This window comes from Lipotes vexillifer, unplaced genomic scaffold (assembly GCF_000442215.2).
Source record: "Lipotes vexillifer unplaced genomic scaffold, Lipotes_vexillifer_v1.1 scaffold22, whole genome shotgun sequence".
Lineage (NCBI taxonomy): Eukaryota > Metazoa > Chordata > Mammalia > Artiodactyla > Lipotidae > Lipotes > Lipotes vexillifer.
In genome coordinates, this window is record NW_006779050.1 from 1,339,999 (window position 1) to 1,363,353 (window position 23,355).

At 42.9% G+C, this 23,355-nt stretch overlaps 1 protein-coding gene across 4 annotated transcripts in view; it reads left to right on the top strand.

The window, feature by feature from the left end:
• The window catches only part of LEF1 (lymphoid enhancer binding factor 1), a 120,586-nt gene that overhangs the window by 69,280 nt on the left and 27,951 nt on the right, over nt 1-23,355 (top strand). For 3 of the 4 annotated variants that reach the window (XM_007452145.1, XM_007452144.1, XM_007452146.1), the window contains exons 4-7: nt 10,127-10,259; nt 17,170-17,260; nt 21,070-21,192; nt 22,227-22,389. In XM_007452145.1, coding sequence (XP_007452207.1) covers nt 10,127-10,259; nt 17,170-17,260; nt 21,070-21,192; nt 22,227-22,389 — 510 coding nt within the window. Of the gene's footprint in view, nt 1-10,126; nt 10,260-17,169; nt 17,261-18,894; nt 18,979-21,069; nt 21,193-22,226; nt 22,390-23,355 lie in introns of all 4 variants that reach the window. The other variant, XM_007452143.1, reaches the window with a different exon arrangement.

Consider the following 23,355-nt stretch of genomic DNA (forward strand, 5'->3'; position numbering starts at 1 on the left):
CAGGCTCGGCGGCCATGGCTCACGGGCCCAGCCGCTCCGCTGCATGTGGGATCCTCCCAGACCGGGGCACGAACCCGCATCCCCTGCATCGGCAGGCGGACTCTCAACCACTGCGCCACCAGGGAAGCCCGCTCTTTTCCATTCTTTAAGCCATGACCCTGTAGTTACCTTGGAACTTCCCTTGCACATAGCTCTGCCTGACTTCCCTGACGTTGGGAGGAGGGGAGGGGAAGATGTTTGAATCCTCTCTTATCCCTTCCCCTCTGAGCCGCCACTGCCGTCAACTCTGATGCGTGTGAGTTAACATGCTGTTGACGATGTAGTCCCTGGATTAAAGAGAGCGAAAAGGAGAGGAGGAAAACACAAAACTAAACCTCAGGACTTTATAGTGTAGCCAGAAGGACTATAACACCAGATAAATAACGTTTGTAATGGTACTTGATTTTTATCTGCTGAAGATTAATTGGTGATAACATTTTGCAAACAGAGAAACACTGAGAGAGTGAAGGGGGTGATCTGTGTCTTAACAGATGGCATCAGGTCTTGCAGCATCCTGAGCTGATCAGAGCTGCCCCCCACTTCTGCTCTCTTACTCTCACTGTTGGCTTTAGGAAAGAGAGGTTATGGGGGAGGCCTGAAATAGGGACCCTTGGAAAGCAGGTTTCTCCAGAGGTCGTAGAAGAAGAAATCAGAGACTCAAAGCAAGAAACGTTTGATGCTCAGCGTAGGGGCTGCCTGTCAAGGAACGTGAGTGCCCCCCCCGCCCCCGTGACAGGCAGCAGGGAAATGGGGATCACCACAGGAAATGAATCCGACTAACAGCAAGAGTGAGCTGGCAGAGTCTGCAGACAGGAACTCAGCCCGGCCAACCCTTGTGATACCCTGAGCTAAGAAACAGGTCATACCGTGCCAGGATCCTGCCCACCGAAACTGAGGGACAATACACTGTGGTGTGTTAAGGCCGCTGAAAAATTTGCGATAATTTTTCAGGCAGCAATAGAAAATACGAGGATCAGTCCCTGTTTTTCATTTAAGGGTAGGAATTCTTTCTTGAGCAGAGCTGACTTCTTAGTGTTGAAAGCCTCATTCAGACCTTTAGTCACAAGAAGCGGGTACTGATTGTCTCCACTTTACCGGGACCTGTGCTAGACACTGGCGATGAGTTACCAAGACCTGATCTCCATCTAGGAAGCAGATGCACAAACAAGTAGTAACAGTGCAGTGTGGTAAATGCATGGCGTCATGTCCTGGGGCTGCAAGCATAGAGCCAGTGATGACTGGTGGACCTGAGGAAGTTGAAGAAGCCTTCTTAGCACCAAAGGGTGCAAATCCTTATTCCCAGCTATTATGTGTCAAGAATTCCTTTCAAGAAAATAATTCACATTGAATGAATGAACACAAGTCTCTGGGGTTCTATATTGAGTTAAAAGAGTTGAAGGAGTGTAAAAAAATTTTAATGTCATTTAAAAGGATGTGGTATATATTACTTTTGATTGTTTGCTTTTCAAGTTCCTCTTGATTTACAGATTTATGATACTAGCAAATAGGAAGGAAAAAATGATAACTTAGTACATCATGAAAGCATTCTACCTTTGTAACCCATTAATCAATTTCTCTCTGAATTCAGCTTAACAAAAATAATACTTTTCACCTTATTGGCTTTGGATCATCGACAATCAACAACTATTTCTGTACCATTACTTTACTACAGGCAGCAGTTTTCAAAGGGCTCCCTGAGATAGGGTGTCCACGAGGTCAAAACTACTGTCGTGATAACGGCAACACATTAGTTGTCTTCTCCACTGTGTGTTGGCATTTGCATCATTGGTCCAAGAGCAGCAGTGGGTAAAACTGTTGGTGCCTTGGCACCAAGAGGTACTAATAGTCACCGAATTCTGCACCACAGCACCCTCCCAGGGGAGAAAAAATGCCAGTGTCACTTAGAATATCCTTGAGGAGGGCTTCCCTGGTGGCGCAGTGGTTGAGAGTCAGCCTGCCGATGCAGGGGACACGGGTTCGTGCCCCGTTCCGGGAAGATCCCACATGCCGCGGAGCAGCTGGGCCCGTGAGCCATGGCCGCTGAGCCTGCGCGTCCGGAGCCCGTGCTCCGCAACGGGAGAGGCCACGACAGTGAGAGGCCTGCGTACCACAAAAAAAAGAAAAAAGAAAAAAGAAAAAAGAATATCCTTGAGGAAGCAGTAGAAAATTTTTAAATTTTATTAAATCTTGACCCCTTGACTGCATAACTGACAGAAAAACTGTGGTTCTTTGGACTTTGGTATTTGGCAGATACTTTCTCACAAATGAGTAAGGTGAGTCTCTCTCTTCAGTGAAAACACTTGATAGCATTTGTTGCCCGTGATAAAATTGGAGCTTTCAAGCAAAAATTAGAATTTTAGAAAACTTGTTAACCACTGCTGTAGGCCTGATAACTTCCCAAATCCTTAAAGCTTTTCTGATGAGATGAGTGATGACATTAATGCATGTGATTTTTATATTGTGTAACAAAATATGTCACCTCAGTGAAGGCTATTTTCCAAATGACCCAATGCAAAATGATACATGGGTGAATTCAAAGTGCAAGACAGAGCAATCGATTTTAATGGAAGAGGAGGAAAAGTATATTGATAAGCTTTTTGATTCTACATTGCAGCAAGCCTTTCAACTACCACTTGTAGAGTTTTGGTTTAGTAGCAAAGAAAAAAATCCACAATTATCTGAAAAAATTATTAAAATAATCCTTCCCTTTTCAACAACGTACCTGTGTGAGGTCAGATTTTCTTCCTATATTTCAACCAAAATAACATATCAAATTGGAGATTTGAATGTGAAAGCAGATAGGAGAATCCAGTTGTCTTCCTATTAAACCAGTTGCAGAAGGGAGAGCTGGCGGGTGATTCATCTGAAAGAAAGCACAGTTCTAAATTCTAAAAGGTACTGTGTCTTAGAGATGAGTGATTTGAACTTTGGGGAGCAGAGTAATTCATTTATTGGCCCTCTTTTCCCTTTCCTCTTCCCTTTATCCATTCCACAAATATTTATTGAGCATATATTTTATGCCAGGACTTGATATTTTATTTGTATTGTTCATTAATCCTCACCTTCATCCTGTGAGGTATTAGTCTACCCATTTTACATGTGGGAAAACGGAGATTCTGAAAAATTAAGTGAGTTACCTAAGCATAGCAGCTAACTGGTATTTGAATGTTTGAACGCTCTGCCTCCAGTTCCCACGTACTCGAATATTAAACTGTATTATTACTCATCTCATCCACTTGGCAACCAGAGGATGCTGGCACTGTCTGGTTTTGGTTCCTTGGGATACAAGCTGTGGACTTCAGAGTCTCTAACTTGGGTCCAAATCCTGTCTCTGCCACTTAACGTCCTGTGTGATCTTGTATAAACTGCTTACCCTCTCAGAACCTTGGCTTTCTTCTCTGTGTAACGTAAACTGTAACACCTAACTTAGGGGTGACTTTAGGTTTAAATGAGGAAACCTATAGAAATCATCACCTTATAGAGAAGTGGGAACACGGAGGGCGCTTCACACCTTTTCATTTTATCAGCAATTCCATCATTCTGTTTGGGGTACTGCTGGTGACATCAGTCTTTCGCAAGTGGCCCGTTGTTCTGTCCAGACCCTTCATTACAGTTGAGCCCAGGGCAGGCCATGCTCAGCCGGCAGGGTGGTTTGGAGCAGCGGTGGAGAGAGGAGCTGAGTAGTGAGCAGTGTGGGGCAGGACAGTCAGGGACGTGGGTGCCCAGTTGTGCCAGCACAGGTTCTCTCTCCTCTGATTATTACTTAGCTGTGTCCAAAGGGACTCAGCCTTCTCATCTATAAATATAGAGATGATACCGCCCACCTCTGTGCGTGAGTGCCAGCCAGAGATATAAAGGCATGGCCATAATGATGGCACTTACTGGGTGTCCAGTGCATATTAATTCCTTTCCCTCCAACATGTTTCATAAATATAGAGATGATACCGCCCACCTCTGTGCGTGAGTGCCAGCCAGAGATATAAAGGCATGGCCATAATGATGGCACTTACTGGGTGTCCAGTGCATATTAATTCCATTCCCTACAACATGTTTCTTCCTCTCTTAGGGAAAATATTCCAGGTGTCCAGTAGAGACCATCCCTTTGCCTCCAGAGTTGGGCTCGTGGAATACTTGTCCTTTGCGAACCTTAGAGTTTTATCAGTTCCTGCTCAGGAAGTCTGCAAAGTCTGGGACCTCATCATGATCTGAAAAAAGCTGCTGCATCTCAGCCGGTAGTCATCTTAGATTTGACAGCCACATCAGATCTGAATCAGGTGTTCAGCTTTGGTGGATCTTAGGAAAGATTTCCAGTACCAAGTATTACTTTTGAGTTCTAGTGAATGCAAGAGTCACTGTATCCTTTTGGGGCAAATTAAATCTGCTGCTCTTTGTGGGAAGGCTTGAGAAGCTCAGATTCTCAGAAGAGGACGGGAAGGCACGATATGAAATTACGCGGCTTCTGCTTCACGAACACCAGAGTTATTAAGAGTTTGATGAAAAGTAAAATGCACTGTAACGATTTAGGCCAGATGAAATTCCTCATCTCAGTAAGTTGGTGGAGTGTCAAAATTCCCCTGGATTCGGCTATTACCAGGAGGACTATTGATAAAATGCACAGCCGATTGAAATGGAACTCAGGACCTTTATGCCCAGCCAGATCCTGCACTCTGGGTTTAGTGGAGGTGTGGAGATGTGCACAACGGGGACTAGCCAGCAGCCTGGCAGGTTCCCGCGCCCCCCCCCCCCCCGGGCCCCCCACTACAGGCCTTAGCCAGGAGGGAGCTGAACCACTTTTTAGTCCTTCCCAGACCACATCCTCAGAGGCTGACGACATTCACGACAGCTCGAGTTATTGCCAGCGGTGAGTGGGTCGTTTCTGGGAATGCTGCCTTGGGGCTGACTCTCCGGATCCCTAAGTGGCACCCACTTCGTGTCCGCAGGACGTGTGGGTCTTATTGGCCGTGATGCCGAAGAAGTCCTCACGTGCGGGGACCAGCCTGGGTGGCAGCCAAGCTAGCGTCCTTGGAATGTTTTCCAGTCCTGGAGAGAAAGGTGGCAGTTGAGTCTCCAACTCTAACCGCTTCTACTAAGGTGCCTCTTTGTCTGATGTGATTCCTGTGCGGGGTACACGGGCATTTCATGGATGTCACATACTGTCAGCTACGGCCCAGATGGTCAACTCAGTGTCCAGGATTTTATGAACTGGGCTCTTCAGGGAGGCCGCCTGGTCTACTGGTAATGAACGTGGCCTCTAGAGCCAGACTTCCTGCATTTGAACCTAGCTTTGCCACTTACTAGCGCTGGGTCCTCAGGAAAGTTACTTACCTTCTCTGTGCCTCAGCCTCCCCTTCTGGAAAAGGAGGATAATGATGGTATCTGCCTCCAAGATACTTATAAAGTGCTTAGTACATAGGAAGTACTTGGCTAAGTGTTAGTTACTGTAATCATTATGTGCTTCGCGGGTAGGGTGGCCTGATGGTGGTTTTTCCAGTTTGGGAAAAGATTGCGGGATTCCTCCTGAATGGCCACTTATGGGTGCTGAGTGTAGGCAGGAGAGCCGTGTTCTCGAATCCACCCTTGATATTTTCTACCCCTTTTCTAGTACCTGCTCTTCCCATCTTTTTCCTTTGCTCACCTGACTGATCACCTGCCTGAGATGTATAGCTGGAATCAGAAGATGAAGGTCTGTGGCCGGGCTCAGCCACTTGCTGCCGTATGAGTGTAGACAAGTTACTGAACCTCTCTCTGAGCAGGCGTGGAGAATTTGGGACGACCTAAGGCTGCCAGGTGTCTTGTAAAGGTGGATAATTGTGCATGCTGTTTTCCTGAGATGATCAAGGAAAGGACACACGTTGAGAGTACCTGGTGGGTCTCCTCTGGAAGCTAAGACTTACCTGACTGTACCTGTGAATGAAAAAGAATCGAAATGATTTTTTGCCCTTCCTCCCTCCCTTACAGGGAGCGGTATGCTGGGAAAAGCACCAGAGGGGGAGTCAGGAGACTGGGGTCCCATTAGGTACAGTACTAGGTGCACAGTTCCCAGCACAGAGTAGGAGCCAGAAAGATGGTATTTCTCTACTGCTTGGTTCCACTCTCTTAAGTGCACCTGGGGGGTCTCCCTTCCCATTTTCTTCACAGTGGCCCTGTGTTAACTGGAGTTGTGTAGTGAGTAAGGCTGTCTTACTGTAGGTGTTGACAGTAGTCATGGCTTGATCACCCATTCCCTGGTGACCTCTGTTTTTCAGCTTCCTGTCTTAGAAAATAAGGATCTTGGACTAAATGAACTTTCAGTTTCTTACAGCTTTAATGTGATACGAAGGCACATGATTAGATATACACTGTCTCTTCTATCACCTGGTTCCTCTTCCTCATAGCACTTGATGTCGTCTTTTCAGATTTTGCTCAGGGTTTTTGTTTTGTTTTTTACACATTTATTTATTATTTATTTATTTATTTATTTATTTATTTTTATTTATTTTTAGTCTCCAATACCCGCATCCCCATTTCCAGGCCCCTAGAAAGGAAGCTGCGTGAGAACAGGGACCTTGTCTGTATCGGCCATCTGCACTAGAATAGTGTTTGGAATATTTTGGGTGCTTAATGAATATAGACATGTGCCCACATATATACCTGTAACCAGGCATTATAATGTAGTTACGTAAGTTTGTCTATAGAAGCTAAGTAGTCGCTTAGTTATTTCTTTCCTCACACACTCCCCTCCCCAATATACAGCACATTGTTATTCGGAGATGAGAAGATTAGAATTAAGAATGGTTATGTTGGGAGTTTGGGACTGACAGGCACACACTGCTGTATTTAAAAGAGATAACCAACAAGGACCTACTGTATAGCACAGGGAACTCTGCTCAATATTCTGTAACAACCTAAATGGGAAAAGAATTTGAAAAAGAATAGATACATGTATATGTGTAACTGAATCACTTTGCTGTACACCTGGACTGACACAACATTGTTAATCAACTGTACTCCAATATAAAATAAAAAGTTCACAAAAAAGAGAGAAAACCCTAAGGTGGGCGATAAAAAAGAATGGTTATATTGTCTGTCTTAAAACTTAACACAAAGTCGCAGTGCGTGGCTTCTCGCCTTGTGTGTGCGTGTAGCATCAGAGGGCAGCAGCTCCTGATGTCAGAGGAAGCCCACTGTGCAGGGCTGAGGACACTTGACTGTGAGGGCGACGTGCCGAGCATCCGTGGTGTCGGTTGGACCCTTTTGTATACGTAGCAGAGGTGATCAGCAGGAGGCAAGATATAAACCCTAGAACTGGGCTCGCTCATATTATTGAGACTTCATATTGCTTTTATTATTTGGCCGCAAAAATAGACATAATCCTTGTTGGCTTTAACACACCTACTAGTGCTGCTTCCGCTATCCATCTTGCAAAATATAAGACAAGGCCAGAGCTTAAATGAAAATCCTCAGCTTCTTATCTCCTTCCCACAGGAAAGCAAATCTGTCTTGAAAGCCGTAAAATTAAGAGGAGAGCAAGGATAGCATAATTTAACAAAAATTCATGGCACCGGATTCTGAGCTATATGACTGGAGGGATAGGTCAGACATCAAGAAGATGCTGCCTGCTAATGCAGGTCCCTTAAGGTGGTGCTCTGGAAATGAGAAAGGCATGCAAAATAAATACATATTTTTTTTCCCCAGAAGATTTCTGCAATGCTTTTTTAACTACCCCAAGAAAATATCTAAGTAGATTGTTTGGCGATTATGCTTCTTATGAAACTTCTGAAAAATGAAACTCAAAGCAGTTATTCTAAACTATAGTTGAAATATATTCATTTTAGCATTTGGGTGTTGCGACTTTTGCTCTATTTAAAAGGGTTTATAATAATAATATTCTCACACCCACCCACCTCCCACTTCCTCTAGCATTCTAAATATTTAAGAAGCATCCATTTAGCATTCTAAGTATTTAAGAAGCTCATTCTGTGTATTTGACAAACTGCATCGTTAACCCTTGAAAAGCATTGAAAGATTTTTTTTAACCTTTTACACATTTATATGCATAGATGTCTGTGCAGAAGTGTAGGGAGAAAAGGCATGTGGCTTTGATAATGGTGCTCTATTTAATAAATGCCAAGGGCTATATGAGCTACACAAGTTCTGCCATTAGAGGGAAGCTGATAATTATAAAATAGGGGAAAGTCTAGTACAGATATTATGTCATTGTCTAAAAAAGTGTGATTTTTTTCCCCCTTGCTTTTTTTTTTTCCATAAGTTTCTTTTGGGCGCAGGTTGTAATGTTAGGGTGTAGAGAATTAGTAACTGTAAAGAGAATTAAGTGTTACTAGTATGATTATTCCTAATTTTCCTGAGAGGATGGTTTTTCCTGTTGGAGCCACGTACTGTTTATACCTAATTTGTAAAATAAAAAAACATGAAATAATCAGCGTACATCATAGGTGCAGCCACCATACACAAGTGTGTTATGGGCCCTCAGCCGTTCAGATATGTCCCTACATTTTAAGCAGTTTACACTGTGCAGTTTTCAGGCCCTTAAATTTTTTTAATATTTGTTTAAACAGATATTGGTTTCCGGAGAAAGTGATTTCGTGTGCATTTTAGTCTGTAGTACAGTAACAGTCTCACTATTTCAAACTGGCTGTGGTGAAGGCATGTCTGAACTAGTGAATGAGAGAATATTTACAATTCATTATGGTCTATTCCTCTTAAATTCACAAGTTACTTATTACTGTAGTGTTTCTAAATAGAGGTCTTCCTGAGACTGCTTTAACTAGGAGATGAATTTAAAATCAGAAACGTATTTTGCATGTATATAATTGTGTTGAGTTTACTCTCTTGCGGGGGTGGGTAGAGTTTCTTTTAAAACAATCCCCTGATTAGGTTAAACTGCCTGAATCTTGTTTATATTACTGATTTGCTTTGTAGGCACTTTCTTGGAGGCGGGGCCAACTTTAGCCAAACAAAAGAATTCCAGATTTCAAATTGATGAGGTCCAGATAAATAACCTGAACCTCTAAAACGGGTTACTGTTTTACAGTTTTAGAACTCCAAATTAAATGATAAAGTTTACTTTTAAACACATATAAGACATATAAAATATGTTAAAATATAAATGCTAACAAGTTAGAGTGTTCTGACAAGCCATATTTCACATTATGCAGTTAAACTCAAGATTGGGAATTTGCTCTTATCAGTTAAGACTTCCAGGGGCTTCCCTGGTGGCGCAGTGGTTGAGAGTCCGCCTGCCGATGCAGGGGACAAGGGTTCGTGCTCCGGTCCGGGAAGATCCCACAGGCTGCGGAGCGGCTGGGCCCGTGAGCCATGGCCGCTGAGCCTGTGCGTCCGGAGCCTGTGCTCCGTGACGGGAGAGGCCGCAACAGTGAGAGGCCCGCGTACCGCAAAAACTAAAAAAAAAAAAAGACTTCTAGAAACTAAAGAGCCTGAAGATGAACTGAGCAGCTCTAAAGCATAATGAATGATGGTTATGCTTTATTGACAAAACTATAAAACTATATAGTATAATGTGGTTCTTAAAGATGTACAACTCTAGAATTATGAATTTTATAAACCAAGGTGATGTCAGTACAGCAGATTTATATATACTGGGTTGTTTAAAAAGTTGCCCTTCAAGTTGACAATATTTATTCATTTAGGTATTCTTTGAACAATATTTATTGAGTGCCTTTTTTATGCCAAACATATATAATGAATAAAGAGTTTATAAAACATTCACAACTTTTGCTCCAGTAGCTCTTTGCTGACTTTAACCTGAGGAGATAATCCAAAAGGGGAGTGTAAATATGTATGTTTAGAACTTACGTCATATGGAATAATAGTGACCAACCTAAATCTCCAAAGGGGCCTTGGTTAAATAACTGGTTGTTTCTTGGTGGGATATTCATGTACTTGAGTACCGAACGTGAGAAAATCCTGAAGATCTAAGTGAGTAGAGCAGATGATTCAGTTGTCCAGGTCTGGGGAGGATTCTCGGGTTGTGCTGGTGCCCAGTGACTGCTGTTGTGTGACTTCTGCGGGGAGAGGAGACAGGAGCTGGGCGTCCATATTAACGGCTGTCCTTGTGGTTACTTTGCAGTCAAATAAAGTGCCCGTGGTGCAGCCATCCCACGCAGTCCATCCTCTCACCCCCCTCATCACTTACAGCGACGAGCACTTTTCTCCAGGATCACACCCGTCACACATCCCATCGGATGTCAGCTCCAAACAAGGTGAGAGCCCTGCCTCCCTCCCCAGGCCGCTTTGGATAAGCAAGGAGCCTCATCTCATCAGTCTGAGCGACCTCACAAGTGCCTCCGCCCATGTCTCTGGGTGGGTCATAATACAGTTGTAGGAGACGAGAGGAATTTATTTGATAGCAGTTTTTTTTTTTTTTACATCTTTATTGGAGTATAATTGCTTTACAATGGTGTGTTAGTTTCTGCTTTATAACAAAGTGAATCAGTTATACATATACATATGTTCCCATATCTCTTCCCTCTTGCGTCTCCCACCCTCCCTATGCCACCCCTCCAGGCGGTCACAAAGCACGGAGCTGATCTCCCTGTGCTATGCGGCTGCTTCCCACTAGCTATCTACCTTACGTTTGGTAGTGTATATATGTCCACGCCTCTCTCTCTCTCTCTCTCTCTCTCTCTCTCTCTCTCTCTCTCTCTCTCTCTCTCTCTCTCTCTCTCTCTCTCTCTCTCTCGCCTTGTCACAGCTTACCCTTCCCCCTCCCCATATCCTCAAGTCCATGCTCTAGTAGGTCTGTGTCTTTATTCCCGTCTTACCCCTAGGTTCTTCATGACATTTTTTTTTTCTTAAATTCCATATATGAGTTAGCATACGGTATTTGTCTTTCTCTTTCTGACTTACTTCACTCTGTATGACAGACTCTAGGTCTATCTACCTCATTATAAATAGCTCAATTTCGTTTCTTTTTATGGCTGAGTAATGTTCCATTGTATATATGTGCCACATCTAATAAGCATACAAGAATTTGTTGTTGACTCCTGTTCTTTTTAGGAGTAAAAAAAAAAAGAAGAACAAAAATATTGAAGGGTCATTTCAAAGTGACAGCTCTGATGATCTATGATCACAGTGTAAACCAATATGTTGTGAAAATATATTACAAATTCAGTCCTCAGTGCCCCCTGCCGTATTTGTTTATTTTAGCATGTACTAGGTGTTGATGATAGTGTTAAAAAAAAAAAAAAGGTAGAAAAGGGACAAAGTAGGAGATTTATTTTTCCTCAAAATGTTACCTTTTTGAGCCTTTTGTGATTTCTTTTGGTCTTTATATCCCTGTTGTGTTTTCTCCTCTCTTTGTTGTTTCCCAGCACCAATTTAGATATAAATATAATTAAAATACAAAACCATCTCTGTCTAAAGTCAAAGCAACGTGAGTCTTATTTTGCTTCTCTACATTATTACCAAGTTCTGCTTCTGTATCATTTACAGAGAAACACACGTCATAAGCGGTCTGAAAAATCAAGACGCCTGTTTTCTAACCTGATGGGTGTGGGTGTGGGTTCGTTGTCAGACACAAAGCTCGGGTTCTCCAAGCCTTCTGGTCATGTCAGCTTAGAGCAGACTTTGAGAGGGGGTTTGTTCACAGGATAGCCCTTATTCTTCCCACGTACATACATACTTGGACCTCAACGGGCTCTTTAGACATTCAAAATAAAGGGTCCTGTAAAACCACATGAAGGCAGAGAATGTATACAGGGGCCAAATGTGCCACCTCCAGCACTTCACCCGTTTGTCCAGGCCTATCTTTGATCGATAGTGAACAGCAAAATATAGTAAGTATGTAAAAAAAAAAAAAAAAAAAGTGGAGTTCAGAGGCTGGGTGTTTTTCCCACTGCTGTGAACACTTCTAGGTTAAATATGTATCATGTTCATCTCCCACCTTTATTAAAAAGACGACTGTTTGAGGACTTAGTTACCGTTGGACTTCGCTTGAGTGGAGCCCAGGTACCTTTACGTAGAGGAGGCAGAAATCATCAAGGCCGATGTTTCTGGGTTTGTCTCTGTTTTATTCCTCATTTCCAGTTCTTCCTCTCCTCTGTTTCCTTTTGTCAAGGACCTCCAAAGGATAAGAAACATCAGAGACAGGTCTGTGAATATGTAGTGAGAAAGGGAATTAAGATAGGCATCTTAGGAAGCAGGCTGAGTTTGAGAGGGAAGCTCAAGAATATGACCTTGGCCGTGGCCGGGGGGGGGGGGGGGGGGAGGGGGGGGGGGGGGGGGGGACCATGTGATGAATTGACCTTGGCCGTGGCCGAGGGGGACCATGTGATGAATATGACCTTGGCCTCTGAGGACCATAAAGATGCGGATGACAGTTAAAGATAGAGATAAAAGCCCCGAACAAGCTATTAGCAAAAATAAGCCAACAGCATGTTTTATTTAGTTTTAAACCATTTATTTACTTTACAATTACATTGTACTTACTATGTCCCAGTCCCTGTTCTGAGCACTTTGAAATGGACTTGTTTAAAAGAGTAACATTATAACAATTTTTAAAGGAGTAACACATGATGGTTCAGAAGTTGTCCTTTCAGGAATTCTAGGAGGGTTCAATTTTTTGTTTTGTTTTGGTTTTTTAAAATATTTATTTATTTATTTATTTTGGCTGCGCCGGGCTTTAGTTGTAGGATGCGTGCGGGATCTAGTTCCCCAACCAGGGATGGAACCTGGGCCCCCTGCATTGGCAGCGCGGAGTCTTACCCACTGGACCACCAGGGAAGTCCCTAGGAGAGTTCAGTTTTTCGAAACAGACAATTTTCTGACTAGCTACCAATTACAATTACACTTTCTCTTCTGTTTCCATATCTTACGGCTACCCTACCTTGTTTTACCTTGCTAATTGTAATTTATATCATTACTCCTCAAACATTTTTTTTTTTAAACAAACTTCTTAGAACTAGAGAAGGGACTAGTGGGCATGAACAGAAATTGTCTGCTTGCAGTTTCTTTGAAGTATTTTGTCCTAATAATTTGTGTGATTTTTGCATTCTACTCCATACACAGTTTACATTTGTTTTAATATAAAAATCCTGTTTTTAATTACTTTTGTTGTCCTGGACTTCATGTACCTCATCACCGTGTAGTTAGGGGGATATAAAACCTTGGTTTAAAAATAACTAATTTTTTAAAAAGTCCTAATTTACATGATTTTGAGTTCATATCATTATATTTGGGTACATTGATCACCAAAAAATAAGTATAAGGGAAAAAAAAGTCTAAGGCTTACTGGACCTCTTGCATTTACTCTCTTTTCTCTCCTTCTGCCTGCCTTTTGGTTATATCACATACAGCTGGTTATATAACATGGTGGTACTGAGTTGCTGATTTCAAAGTTCCTTGGGAAGCTGGCTAGCTTTATCCCCCCCAAATCCAAAATAAGAATATCGTGTTCATACTCTAACCCTAGATGGAATTATCTGATAAATATAAACTGCTTGTCAGCAGAACCCATTCTCATTTGTAGGAAAATAACTTTAGGTTAATTTCCTACTATGAAGCGTATTAGGTTTTACGTTTCCCTCAGTGTGTGTTTTGGGATAGGGTGTGGGGTGCAGGTGTGTAGGTGTAGTTAGTTGTGGGAAAAGCAAGGGAAGCTAATACCCATCATTTTGTTCCACTCATTGTGTCTGATAAAAATGTTGAAAGAGCTTTTAAGAAATACTGGGTTTATGTACCTGTTTATATGTTTGTATCCTTATAAATAACAACAAACACTCAACATAGTGCTTATACTATATACCAAGCACTTCTCAGTATTAATATACGAATGCATTTATTCCTCACAAGAACACTTATTTCATTTTCATTCTGATTTTACAGAATAATAATTAAATAACTTCCTCAAGGACATATAGCTGGTGAGTGGCAGAATTACTGTATCCATGCAGTCTGACACCAGAATCATTTTAGCTGTGTTTATAAAAGTTATTTATAAAAGTTTAAAAAATTTAAGGATATACTGCATAGAGCCTCCAGAACATAGTTAAGTGTTCAATAAATACTCATTAAAATGAATGATGTGAAATGTGTCTAAAGTAGCACAGGAGTTGGTAGAGAGGCACACACTTCTAGGAATCTTTGGAAACGGGATCTTAAAACAACAATAAGCTATTTATAGAAAACACAGATCCACTTTCTTCTACTCATGTAATGACCTAAGACACATCATGTATGTACATGCAAAATGGTTATATTACTGACCCAGCATGGGGAATGGGTCCATTTATTTCACCTGTTCATTTGTTTAGTCGCTCAGAAGTATATTCAGAGCCTCCTCCGGAGACAGCCATAGTTTGATGCACAGATGGGGAAAACACGGTCTCTTTTTTCCAAGCAGTGTACAAGGCTCAGGCAGGAAATCATTTGTACAACCTCACTATAAAACAAAGTGAAGAACATCTTAAGTACCATGTTAAAAGTACAAATGAAATGTTGTAAATTCAAAGAAGAAAGATTTCTCAGAGCAATAAAAGTTAGAGAATATTCCATGAGAGAGAGGTATCTGAAATATGAGTAGAATTTTAATAGGAAGAGTCAAATTAAATACCCAGCATAGGAACTAGCATGTAGCAGGTGCCAAGTAAATGGTAGTTCCCTCCTTTCTTCTTAAGCAGTAAAACCAAATCCAGCTAGTTTGTATTTTTTGTTCTGTCGGATTACTCCCACACAGAATCACTAATTCAGCCTTCTCAGTGTACTCAGGACATGGACTAGAGTGGAGAGCAGGGTTTCAAGCTTGTCTGCTTAGAGACATGTGATTGAAAGCAGGCTACTTCTCTGCATCCCAGAGATAAGATCCCAGGACAAATCGCATTTTTTAGGTACCTGAACAGTCACTTCACCTCTCCAACAAAGGGATTAAAGGAGACAGTTCAAACAATTCCATCTCTAATTATGATTTTCAAGTTCAAATTTCTGCAAAGTTTTCCAAGTTCTTCTGAGTTGGCCTGGTTTTACTTTTCAAAACTGAGCAGCCCCCCCCTGCAGAACCTGAGGCTTGGAGAGGTATCAGAGTGTCAGGGTGAGGGAGGCAGCGAGTTGGAGAAACTTCCCTGTGATGCTGATACGTCATGAATCACCACTGTAGGCACCCCTGCTGCCCCTACCTCCCCAGACCCAAGAAAAAAATCCCAGAGTATGAAATTTGGGGTCTACTGTGACCAAAAGAAGTGGTATTTCTAGCTTTAAAAAAAGGGGAGATTTGATGGTAACTCTCCTAAGGTGAACTTCCAGCTTCCAAAAAGCAGCTGCCAGTGGCTCTGCTTCAGTGGGAGAGAGTGGATCCGCAGAATGCCCTAGGTCCCATTGTATGCAGTGCTTTTGGTGAATTGATGATATAAAGGAATTAAAAGAATACTCATGAAATTTGAAAGTGATAAGAGACCAAAAAAGGAGATTTTAGACTATTCTTTTAAAAACAGTAAAACCTCAGATGATCTCCTGTAAACTCTCTGTTAAGAGAAAGATTAAAGACTTTTCTCTGAGAGTTGAGAAATAGTTTGTCCTAACTTCAAAGTCAAATTAACATCCACTTTGAAGGCAACACTTCTTTTTTGCGGTACGCGGGCCTCTCACTGTTGTGGCCTCTCCCGTTGCGGAGCACAGGCTCCGGACGCGCAGGCTCAGCGGCCCTGGCTCACGGTCTCAGCAGCCGCTCCACGGCACGTGGGATCTTCCCTGACCGGGGCACGAACCCGTGTCCCCTGCATCGGCAGGCGGACTCTCAACCACTGCACCACCAGGGAAGCCCTGAAGGCAACACTTCTTAAGCCATTCCTGTATGCTCAAGGCCTTCAGTATCGTTTAAGATCCAAATGAAATTCATAAACATTTTAAATAGTAAAAAAGCAGCATACTTAAAGAGCATCTTCTGTACACTCACCTAATTTGCATACCGGCCAATATAATTACAGCCACTGAATGCATATTCTGGGTGTTAAACCTGGGAATGTGTGTTTGCACATGGTAATGGCCTTTTAAAGCCAGATTACCTATGTAAAGAAACTCATGTGGCTCTTTTCTGTTCGGAAGCACTTTCCCCCAAATCTAAATCTAAGTTTTTATTTTGCATTTTTATGTGTGCGTCTTAGCCCTTCTTTTCTGTACCCAAGGTAAGATATAAACAAAGAGGTGTCATCTGGGACTAGGATTAGGTACAATCTTCAGGTGTTTTTTTTTTTTTTTTTTTTTTTTTTTTGCGGTACGCGGGCCTCTCACTGTTGTGGCCTCTCCCGTTGTGGAGCACAGGCTCCGGACGCGCAGGCTCAGCGGCCCTGGCTCACGGTCCCAGCAGCCGCTCCGCGGCATGTGGGACCCTCCCGGACCGGGGCACGTACCCGTGTTCCCTGCATCGGCAAGCAGACTCTCAACCACTGCACCACCAGGGAAGCCCCTTCAGGTGGTTTTTACAGTTATAGGGCAGAGTGCTCCAAGGAGTGTGAGCTCAAGAAACAGTTTGGTGGCACTCTCATTTTCTGTGGAATACAACTAATCCAGAACAGCTTGACCTTGGAGCCCAGAGGACTCAACTTGATATAGAGCTTAGTTGGAGCTGAAGTGGCAGAGACCAAATGAATCATATCAAGTACGACCATTATGGGGCTGAAGATGATTTCTAATTAATCTTTGATCCTCTGAGGTATCACATTTCCCAAATCTATGTGTCCATAAGGGAGCCAGTGAAAATCTGAAAGTAGCAATTTAACTAATCCTTGAACACCATGGCAGGCCTTCTACTTATGAAGGGCTGTCATTTTCCATTCTACACAAAAACAATTGTCTACCATTTTCCTGACCAAAGTGATATTATAATGAGGGCAAACTAAATAATTTTAAAGTCTTATTTTGATGCCTGTTTTACTAGCAGCATATTTACTCTTTCAGGAGCTCCTCAAGATGTACTACCTTAATGCCTGTTTTCTCAGATGCTGAAATCTTGAGAAAAGCTAACAAACTGACTTCTGTTAACTGGATCTGAAAAATAAATATTGTTTCATTCTAGAGCTTAAGTATTAATGACATCATGCATTTGCTTGCCTTTCTTTTTCTCTTAAAGTCGAATGTCCTATGAATCTGAAAACTCTACCTCTCTGTTGTTCTTTTTAATAGGCATGTCCAGACATCCTCCAGCTCCCGAGATCCCGACCTTCTATCCCCTGTCTCCGGGTGGTGTTGGACAGATCACCCCACCTCTTGGCTGGTAAGATCCTTCCTGCAACATTCAGCCAGGCATTTGAACACGTGTTCTTCCACTTCCCATTCATGGAAATTAGCTTTATGAATGATAACACTTGAGTTGAAGAAACTTCACATCAACAGGCAAGGTGCTAACTTTATTTCATTTCAATTTAAAAGATTAAAAAACATACAGACTTTGAAATGGATTGAATTCGTTGGCTAATATGTGTAGAAAATGGCTGTGTAGCATTTGCTTTGAAGCTTATAGTTTTATGGATTCAATTTGTGGCTTTGGGCATTTGCTATGCCTGTACAAAGTGTTCAGTGTGGGTTTTTCTTGTCTAGTTCTTTATGAACAACTTATATTTTTGAAACATAACCTTAGATGTATTGAATATCGATCTTTGCTTATAAATGGGCAAGTGAGATAAATGACAGATAACTAGGGAGAAATGCAAGTGCAAAAGCATCTTTTGAATTTTAATAAAATAAGCACCAGTTTGAGTTCAGAGGCGTGAAAAACTGATGTTTGGACTTCTCTTTTCAGAATCCAAATGCTCTCTATTTTGTTATTTCTGAAAAATCCGTAACATTCCTTTCAAAATTTTTGAATTGTAAAGGTAAAGGAAAGGAAATGTATTTAGGGAAGAAAGAATCACTGCATGTAATGTAGCCTATTTTTGTCATTTTATTGTTAGCGTGCAGCTTTCCCTGTCCCCACTTCCCTTTCTCTCCTCTCCCCACCGCTCACTCCATGGACAGAGCGCTGCAAGTTCAGCAAATATTTTCTTTCCTTTCTTCATCTGGCTCTCTGTCCCCACAGCTCCCACGTCAAGGCCCCAGTTTCCCTACCTTGACATCCTTAGATTATCTCTTCTTCATAAGGAGGCTCATCCTGCCATGGAAATTCCAGCTTTCTCTCCTTTCTTTGCATTAAATCTCTCAGTCAATAACTCTGTCTGAATTTAATTGATTATGCAGCTATTTTCAAAGCTACATCAATTATTCTCTCTGAACTTAGCTACTCAGGGGCAATAATCCTGGGTCGAGTTGCATCAGTGGCATCTGGAAAGAAAGACTGTGTAAATGAAAAGTGTGAGATGTAGGAAAAACAGAGGGAGAGATGGAATTCTCAGAGGAGAGAGAAAATAATCTCCAATGAATCGATCTTTTATTTCTTCCCTGTAGCATGGATATAAGGTGGGGGGGAAGTGCAGTGTTTTAAAAACTTTGTTCATTTTTATATAAATATAAACTTTTATTTCCTTCTTTCTTCCCTTCCCTGAAATTCTCAAAGATTCTGATAAAGAATCTACTAACCTAAAAGGAGTATCTCACCATTCTCAGGTTCTGTTATATTCAGTAAAAACATTGTTTACCTGCCTGCCTGCTTTGTTGAAAGCATTCGTGGGGATGGGAGAGGGGAAGGGATAGACGACATCGTTCACGGACTGCGGTGGGAGATTTCCTTTAAGGCAGACGATGCTTTGGTTGGGCGGAGGGTGTCCAGGAAGGGAAGGAGCTGGGTGACTGAAGCAATGCCCTGGTAACACTCCCCGCAAAATACTGGTTGAGTTCCTCCCCTCATGAAACTCTTACTGCTGGTTGGTAAGTCATGCTTTGTCATTGATGGGTTCCTTTCTTCTGTGACCTCAGGCAAGGTCAGCCTGTATATCCCGTCACGGGAGGCTTCAGGCAACCCTACCCATCCTCCCTGTCAGTCGACACTTCCATGTCCAGGTAGGTGGAGGTGGAACCGGGCGCTCCAGGACAGGCTGCTCTTCCTGCGCTTGCAGCTCGCGCGCCTCTGCTTGCCTCTCGGTCCTGGCCGGGCGGGTGCACGGCTCGGCCCCGCGCGTCTGTCTGCGCAGGGTGCCTGGCTCCCACACTAGGCGTCCCGGAGGGTCCTCCCCGAGCAGTGCCAGCCACGCCCACCAGGGGGATGGACTCGGCCGTCCCGGGAACCCGTGTCTCCCTCCAGAAGACTCCGCTGCCACCTGACTGTGGGACGGGAAACGTCCCCAGAGGGGACATTATCAGAAGAGCTTGTTCGATTCAAAATATGATGGGGGTGGGGTCGGGGGGGAGAATAGAGACTGGTTTGATCTGAGTTTTCTAATTTGCTCTCTATGAGGAAAGTTGTATCAGTTTCACGTGCCAGTGTTTGAAAACGCCCAGATAGTCTAGAGACGTCGGGACCAAGGCCGTCGGAAGAGAAGGGACGGTGCTCACAGGCTGTCAGGCCATACGGGGCTGCGTGTCCTAGTGTGTGAATCAGGCCCCGTGTGGACACGTTGGTGCAAGCGAAGCTCTGTGAGGTCTGCTGTGCCACACCGCTGTGTGTAATTTACGCTTTTGCCTCTGGAAAGGATGGCTTCTGTGCCCTGTGCTTTGATGTACACACACATTTGTGGTGTGTCATCTGTGTGGTCAATGTGGCTTTTTCAAGGGAGCTAGCATTAACATGCTAGAAGTCAAACTGTTGGGTTAGTAATAACTGGTTGTGAATCTTTACTTTTTTACATCGGTATGAAATTCGCAGTTTTCTGTGGCGAATTTCAGCTTTTTAAGAAACGTTATTTTTTCAGTAGGTTGTAAATCTAGCTGATTGAGAGAGGATGAAATTAATATCCTTCCCCCAAAATCTATCTGTACACTTTTTTTTAACATTGTAAGAATTGTGTGACGACAGGATTTTCTCACGGGCAAATAACCAGCACCATGTATTTTTTGCAAATGGTACATTTAGCAGAGCATTATGATTTGATCAAATATTTGTATTTTTCCCATGCCTCCTTACTTGTTAAAAATTTGTTTCTGAAATACTACATATCCAAGCAGAGTCCCTTCTTTCCTTCCCAGAAGAAGGAATTAACTGTACAGGCGGTGATGAAAAGACCTGAGAAGGTTGTTTTTGTTGAATTAAATTGTTGACTTTAAAAGAGCTTGAAAAACAAAAATTTCTAAAGCGTATCCAAATTTATCCAAAGAGCTTGTTGAAAGTACTGTCTTCATTTGTTTTATTTTTCTTGCATGGCAGTTTCCCTCTTTTGTGTTGGATGGTAGTGGATATTTTAAGATTTGTTTAATGCTCTACAAGTATACTCTGGGAAAAAGCCTTTATTTTAGCATACGTAGTTTTTACCTTGAAGCAGAACTGTATCCTTCCCTTTAATTAAATCCTTCCCCTTAATTTTGTTATCGGTTTTCCATTAGGCCAGATCTCTCAGACACTACTTTCTTTATGTGTGGAAAATTATTTGGGGTGATGTCGATGGTGACCTTATTAAATTGGGGACTGAACAAATCTTCCTGTCCCCTGTCTTCTCAATTGTTCTCTCCTAGTATTAGGAAAAAAGCCAACAGGAGAAGACTCTTAATGTGAAGGTTTGCTTAGGAATATAGACAGAGAGTTTAAAATGTGATGTCTTTAGATTTTTAAATCATTTAAAAAGCTAAATCTTAATATAGCAGTAATTGTTCTCGAAATTCTTTTCTGAAAACTGCTTTGCAAGAAAAGTGACTCACTTTTTTTTTTTTTTTTTTTTTTTTTTTATTCCTATGGCCTAGAGCCCTCCCAGGAGAAATGCCAGATTGTACCATTAGCTTGAAAAAAAAATCTGTGAGGTGGCACGTAATTATAAATATTTTCCACCTGAATACAGAAAGGAACGAAATTAATCATCAGCCTGCTCTAACTTAGAGTTAATACTTCTGCGTACGAAGGTGTGTTTTCACTCTCAGCCAATAGCAGTCAGTGGGTTGTTTGGAAATTCTGTCTAGCTTTTGCTGCAGCGGTACATTTTGTTCTCTTGTCTTTCCTTCTTTTAGGTTTTCTCATCATATGATTCCTGGTCCTCCTGGTCCCCACACAACTGGCATCCCACATCCAGCTATCGTAACGCCTCAGGTCAAACAGGAACACCCGCACACTGACAGCGACCTAATGCACGTGTAAGTGTGCCTCTGTCTTCACCCGCGAGTGCCTTATGGTACTAAGGACTTAAACCACACAATTTCTTCTCTTTCGCTGTTGTTGAATCTGCCCCCTCGCTGTTATTACGGAAATCAGTGTAGCCCCGCCTCAAAAGCTCTGTCCTCAAAAGCAGCTTGATTCTCACTGCTCTGATTTTGGGTCTGAGATTGAAAAGGAGCACAGACCTCAAAAGATCAAGGGAAAACTCACCAAAGGGGGAGTGATCTTCAGAGCATAGCGACTGAATAACTTAAGCTGTTTAGCCGTTTACTACAAGGCTTTAATTGGGTTCCGATTCTTGAGGAGCACAGGAGTGGAGTAGATAGGAGGGTTCAGTGCATTTCCTTCTGGAAAGGCAGTCACCCTGCATCGAGGCTTCAAGAGCACAGAATTCAAGGGAAAGGGGCAAACCAAGCTCAGGATTTCCTGTCGGGCCAGGGTTATCCCAGGCTGTTACAGCAGGGCTAAATTGTCCGAAGAGATTAGTAATTGAGTTTCTTAATCTAGGGTTTGTACTGGGATGGGAGGATGGATGGGGTGGCAGGGAGCACGTGATCATCCATAAAACCCCTGCAAATACAGGCAAAACCAGCGTGCGTGTGTTTGGGGGAGAGAGTCTAAGGTTTCATTAGCTTCTCAGAGGGGCCGTTGACCCCAAAAAAGTTAAGAACCTCAGTTCTGGAGGAGGACTGACCACCCCGCACTATATGTTCAGCTTTTCCCAAGGTGACCAAGGAGCATCTAAAAGCTTAGATGGAGAATCTTCACAAGCCCATTTCCATGTTGTGTTCAACCCTTCTATAGCTATAGGTAAACTTCCTCAAACCAAAGGATCCTTATCCACAAGGAGCTGATGAGGTGCTCTTCTAAGTTGATGGTGTTCTGGGGGCTTTTAGAGAGCCCAGAGGGTGGTCCCAGCCTGAGCTGGACTTGTGATATAAGCAGATGCTCGGCTTCTCTCCCGCCATGTCTTCCTTACTGGGCTCACCTCTTCCCCACCCCCGCCTTTTAGGAAGCCTCAGCATGAACAGAGGAAGGAGCAGGAGCCCAAGAGACCTCACATTAAGAAGCCTCTGAATGCCTTTATGTTATACATGAAAGAAATGAGAGCGAATGTCGTAGCTGAGTGCACTCTAAAGGAAAGTGCCGCTATCAACCAGATTCTAGGCAGAAGGGTAAGTAGTGGGATGGTATGTAAATGTTTATGGCAACCACGGTACGTCTTCAGTAACGTCTGCCCAAATGCCCTTACATGTCAGGTAGTCATAGAATCATTGTATAGTCACCAGCCACAGCCATTTGGGGAGCAACAGAGAGAGCACGACGGAGGAGTAAATGATACAATGCCTTGTAAGCAACTGAGATGGCACCTGGCACATAGAAAACTTCCTGAAAATGATAACTATTTTTCCTATTATCATTCTTTAAACAAATATATCTTGAGTGTCTTTTAAGTACCAGGCACTGTGGTAGGCATTAGATAATTATTGCTGAATAAAATAGATGTAGTCCTTGCCCTCGTAGAGCTTGAAGTTTTGTGACAGGATACAGATATTAGACGAATAATTACCCAGTGTATATATAATTAAAATTGTGATAAATATTGTATGAAGAGCAAGGATCTGAGAAAGAACCACAGGGTGGCTGGGGAAGGGCCCACTGAGAACGTAGTTGAGGCCTGAGAGCTGCCTGGGGTTAGCCATGTGATGAACGGGGTGAGGTGAAGCTGTGTGTGTGTGTGTGTGTGTGTGTGTGTGTGTGTGTGTGTGTGTGTGTGTGTGTGTGGTGTGTGTGCGCGCGCGAGTGCATGTGTGTGTGCGTGCGTGCGTTGCGTGCGTGTGCGTGCGTGTGTGTGTATGTGCACACTCTGAAGCAGGAAACCGCTTAGCCCACCCAGGGGGCTATAGAAAGGCCTGCAGGACCAGCCACGCTTCTGGGTGAACCCTGTCAAGCACATGTGGTCGGCTGCACCTTGCAAGACATAAGCAGAGAGTTCCACCTTGAAGCTTTAAATAGAAGAATTGGTACAGGCCTGAGAAGTCTTTCTAGAAAATTGCTCTCTGATTCTTAACGTGTACATGGGCCAGGTTTCTCGACTGCCTCTCTCTTTGTTGTTGTTGTTGCTTCTTTCACCCATGCGA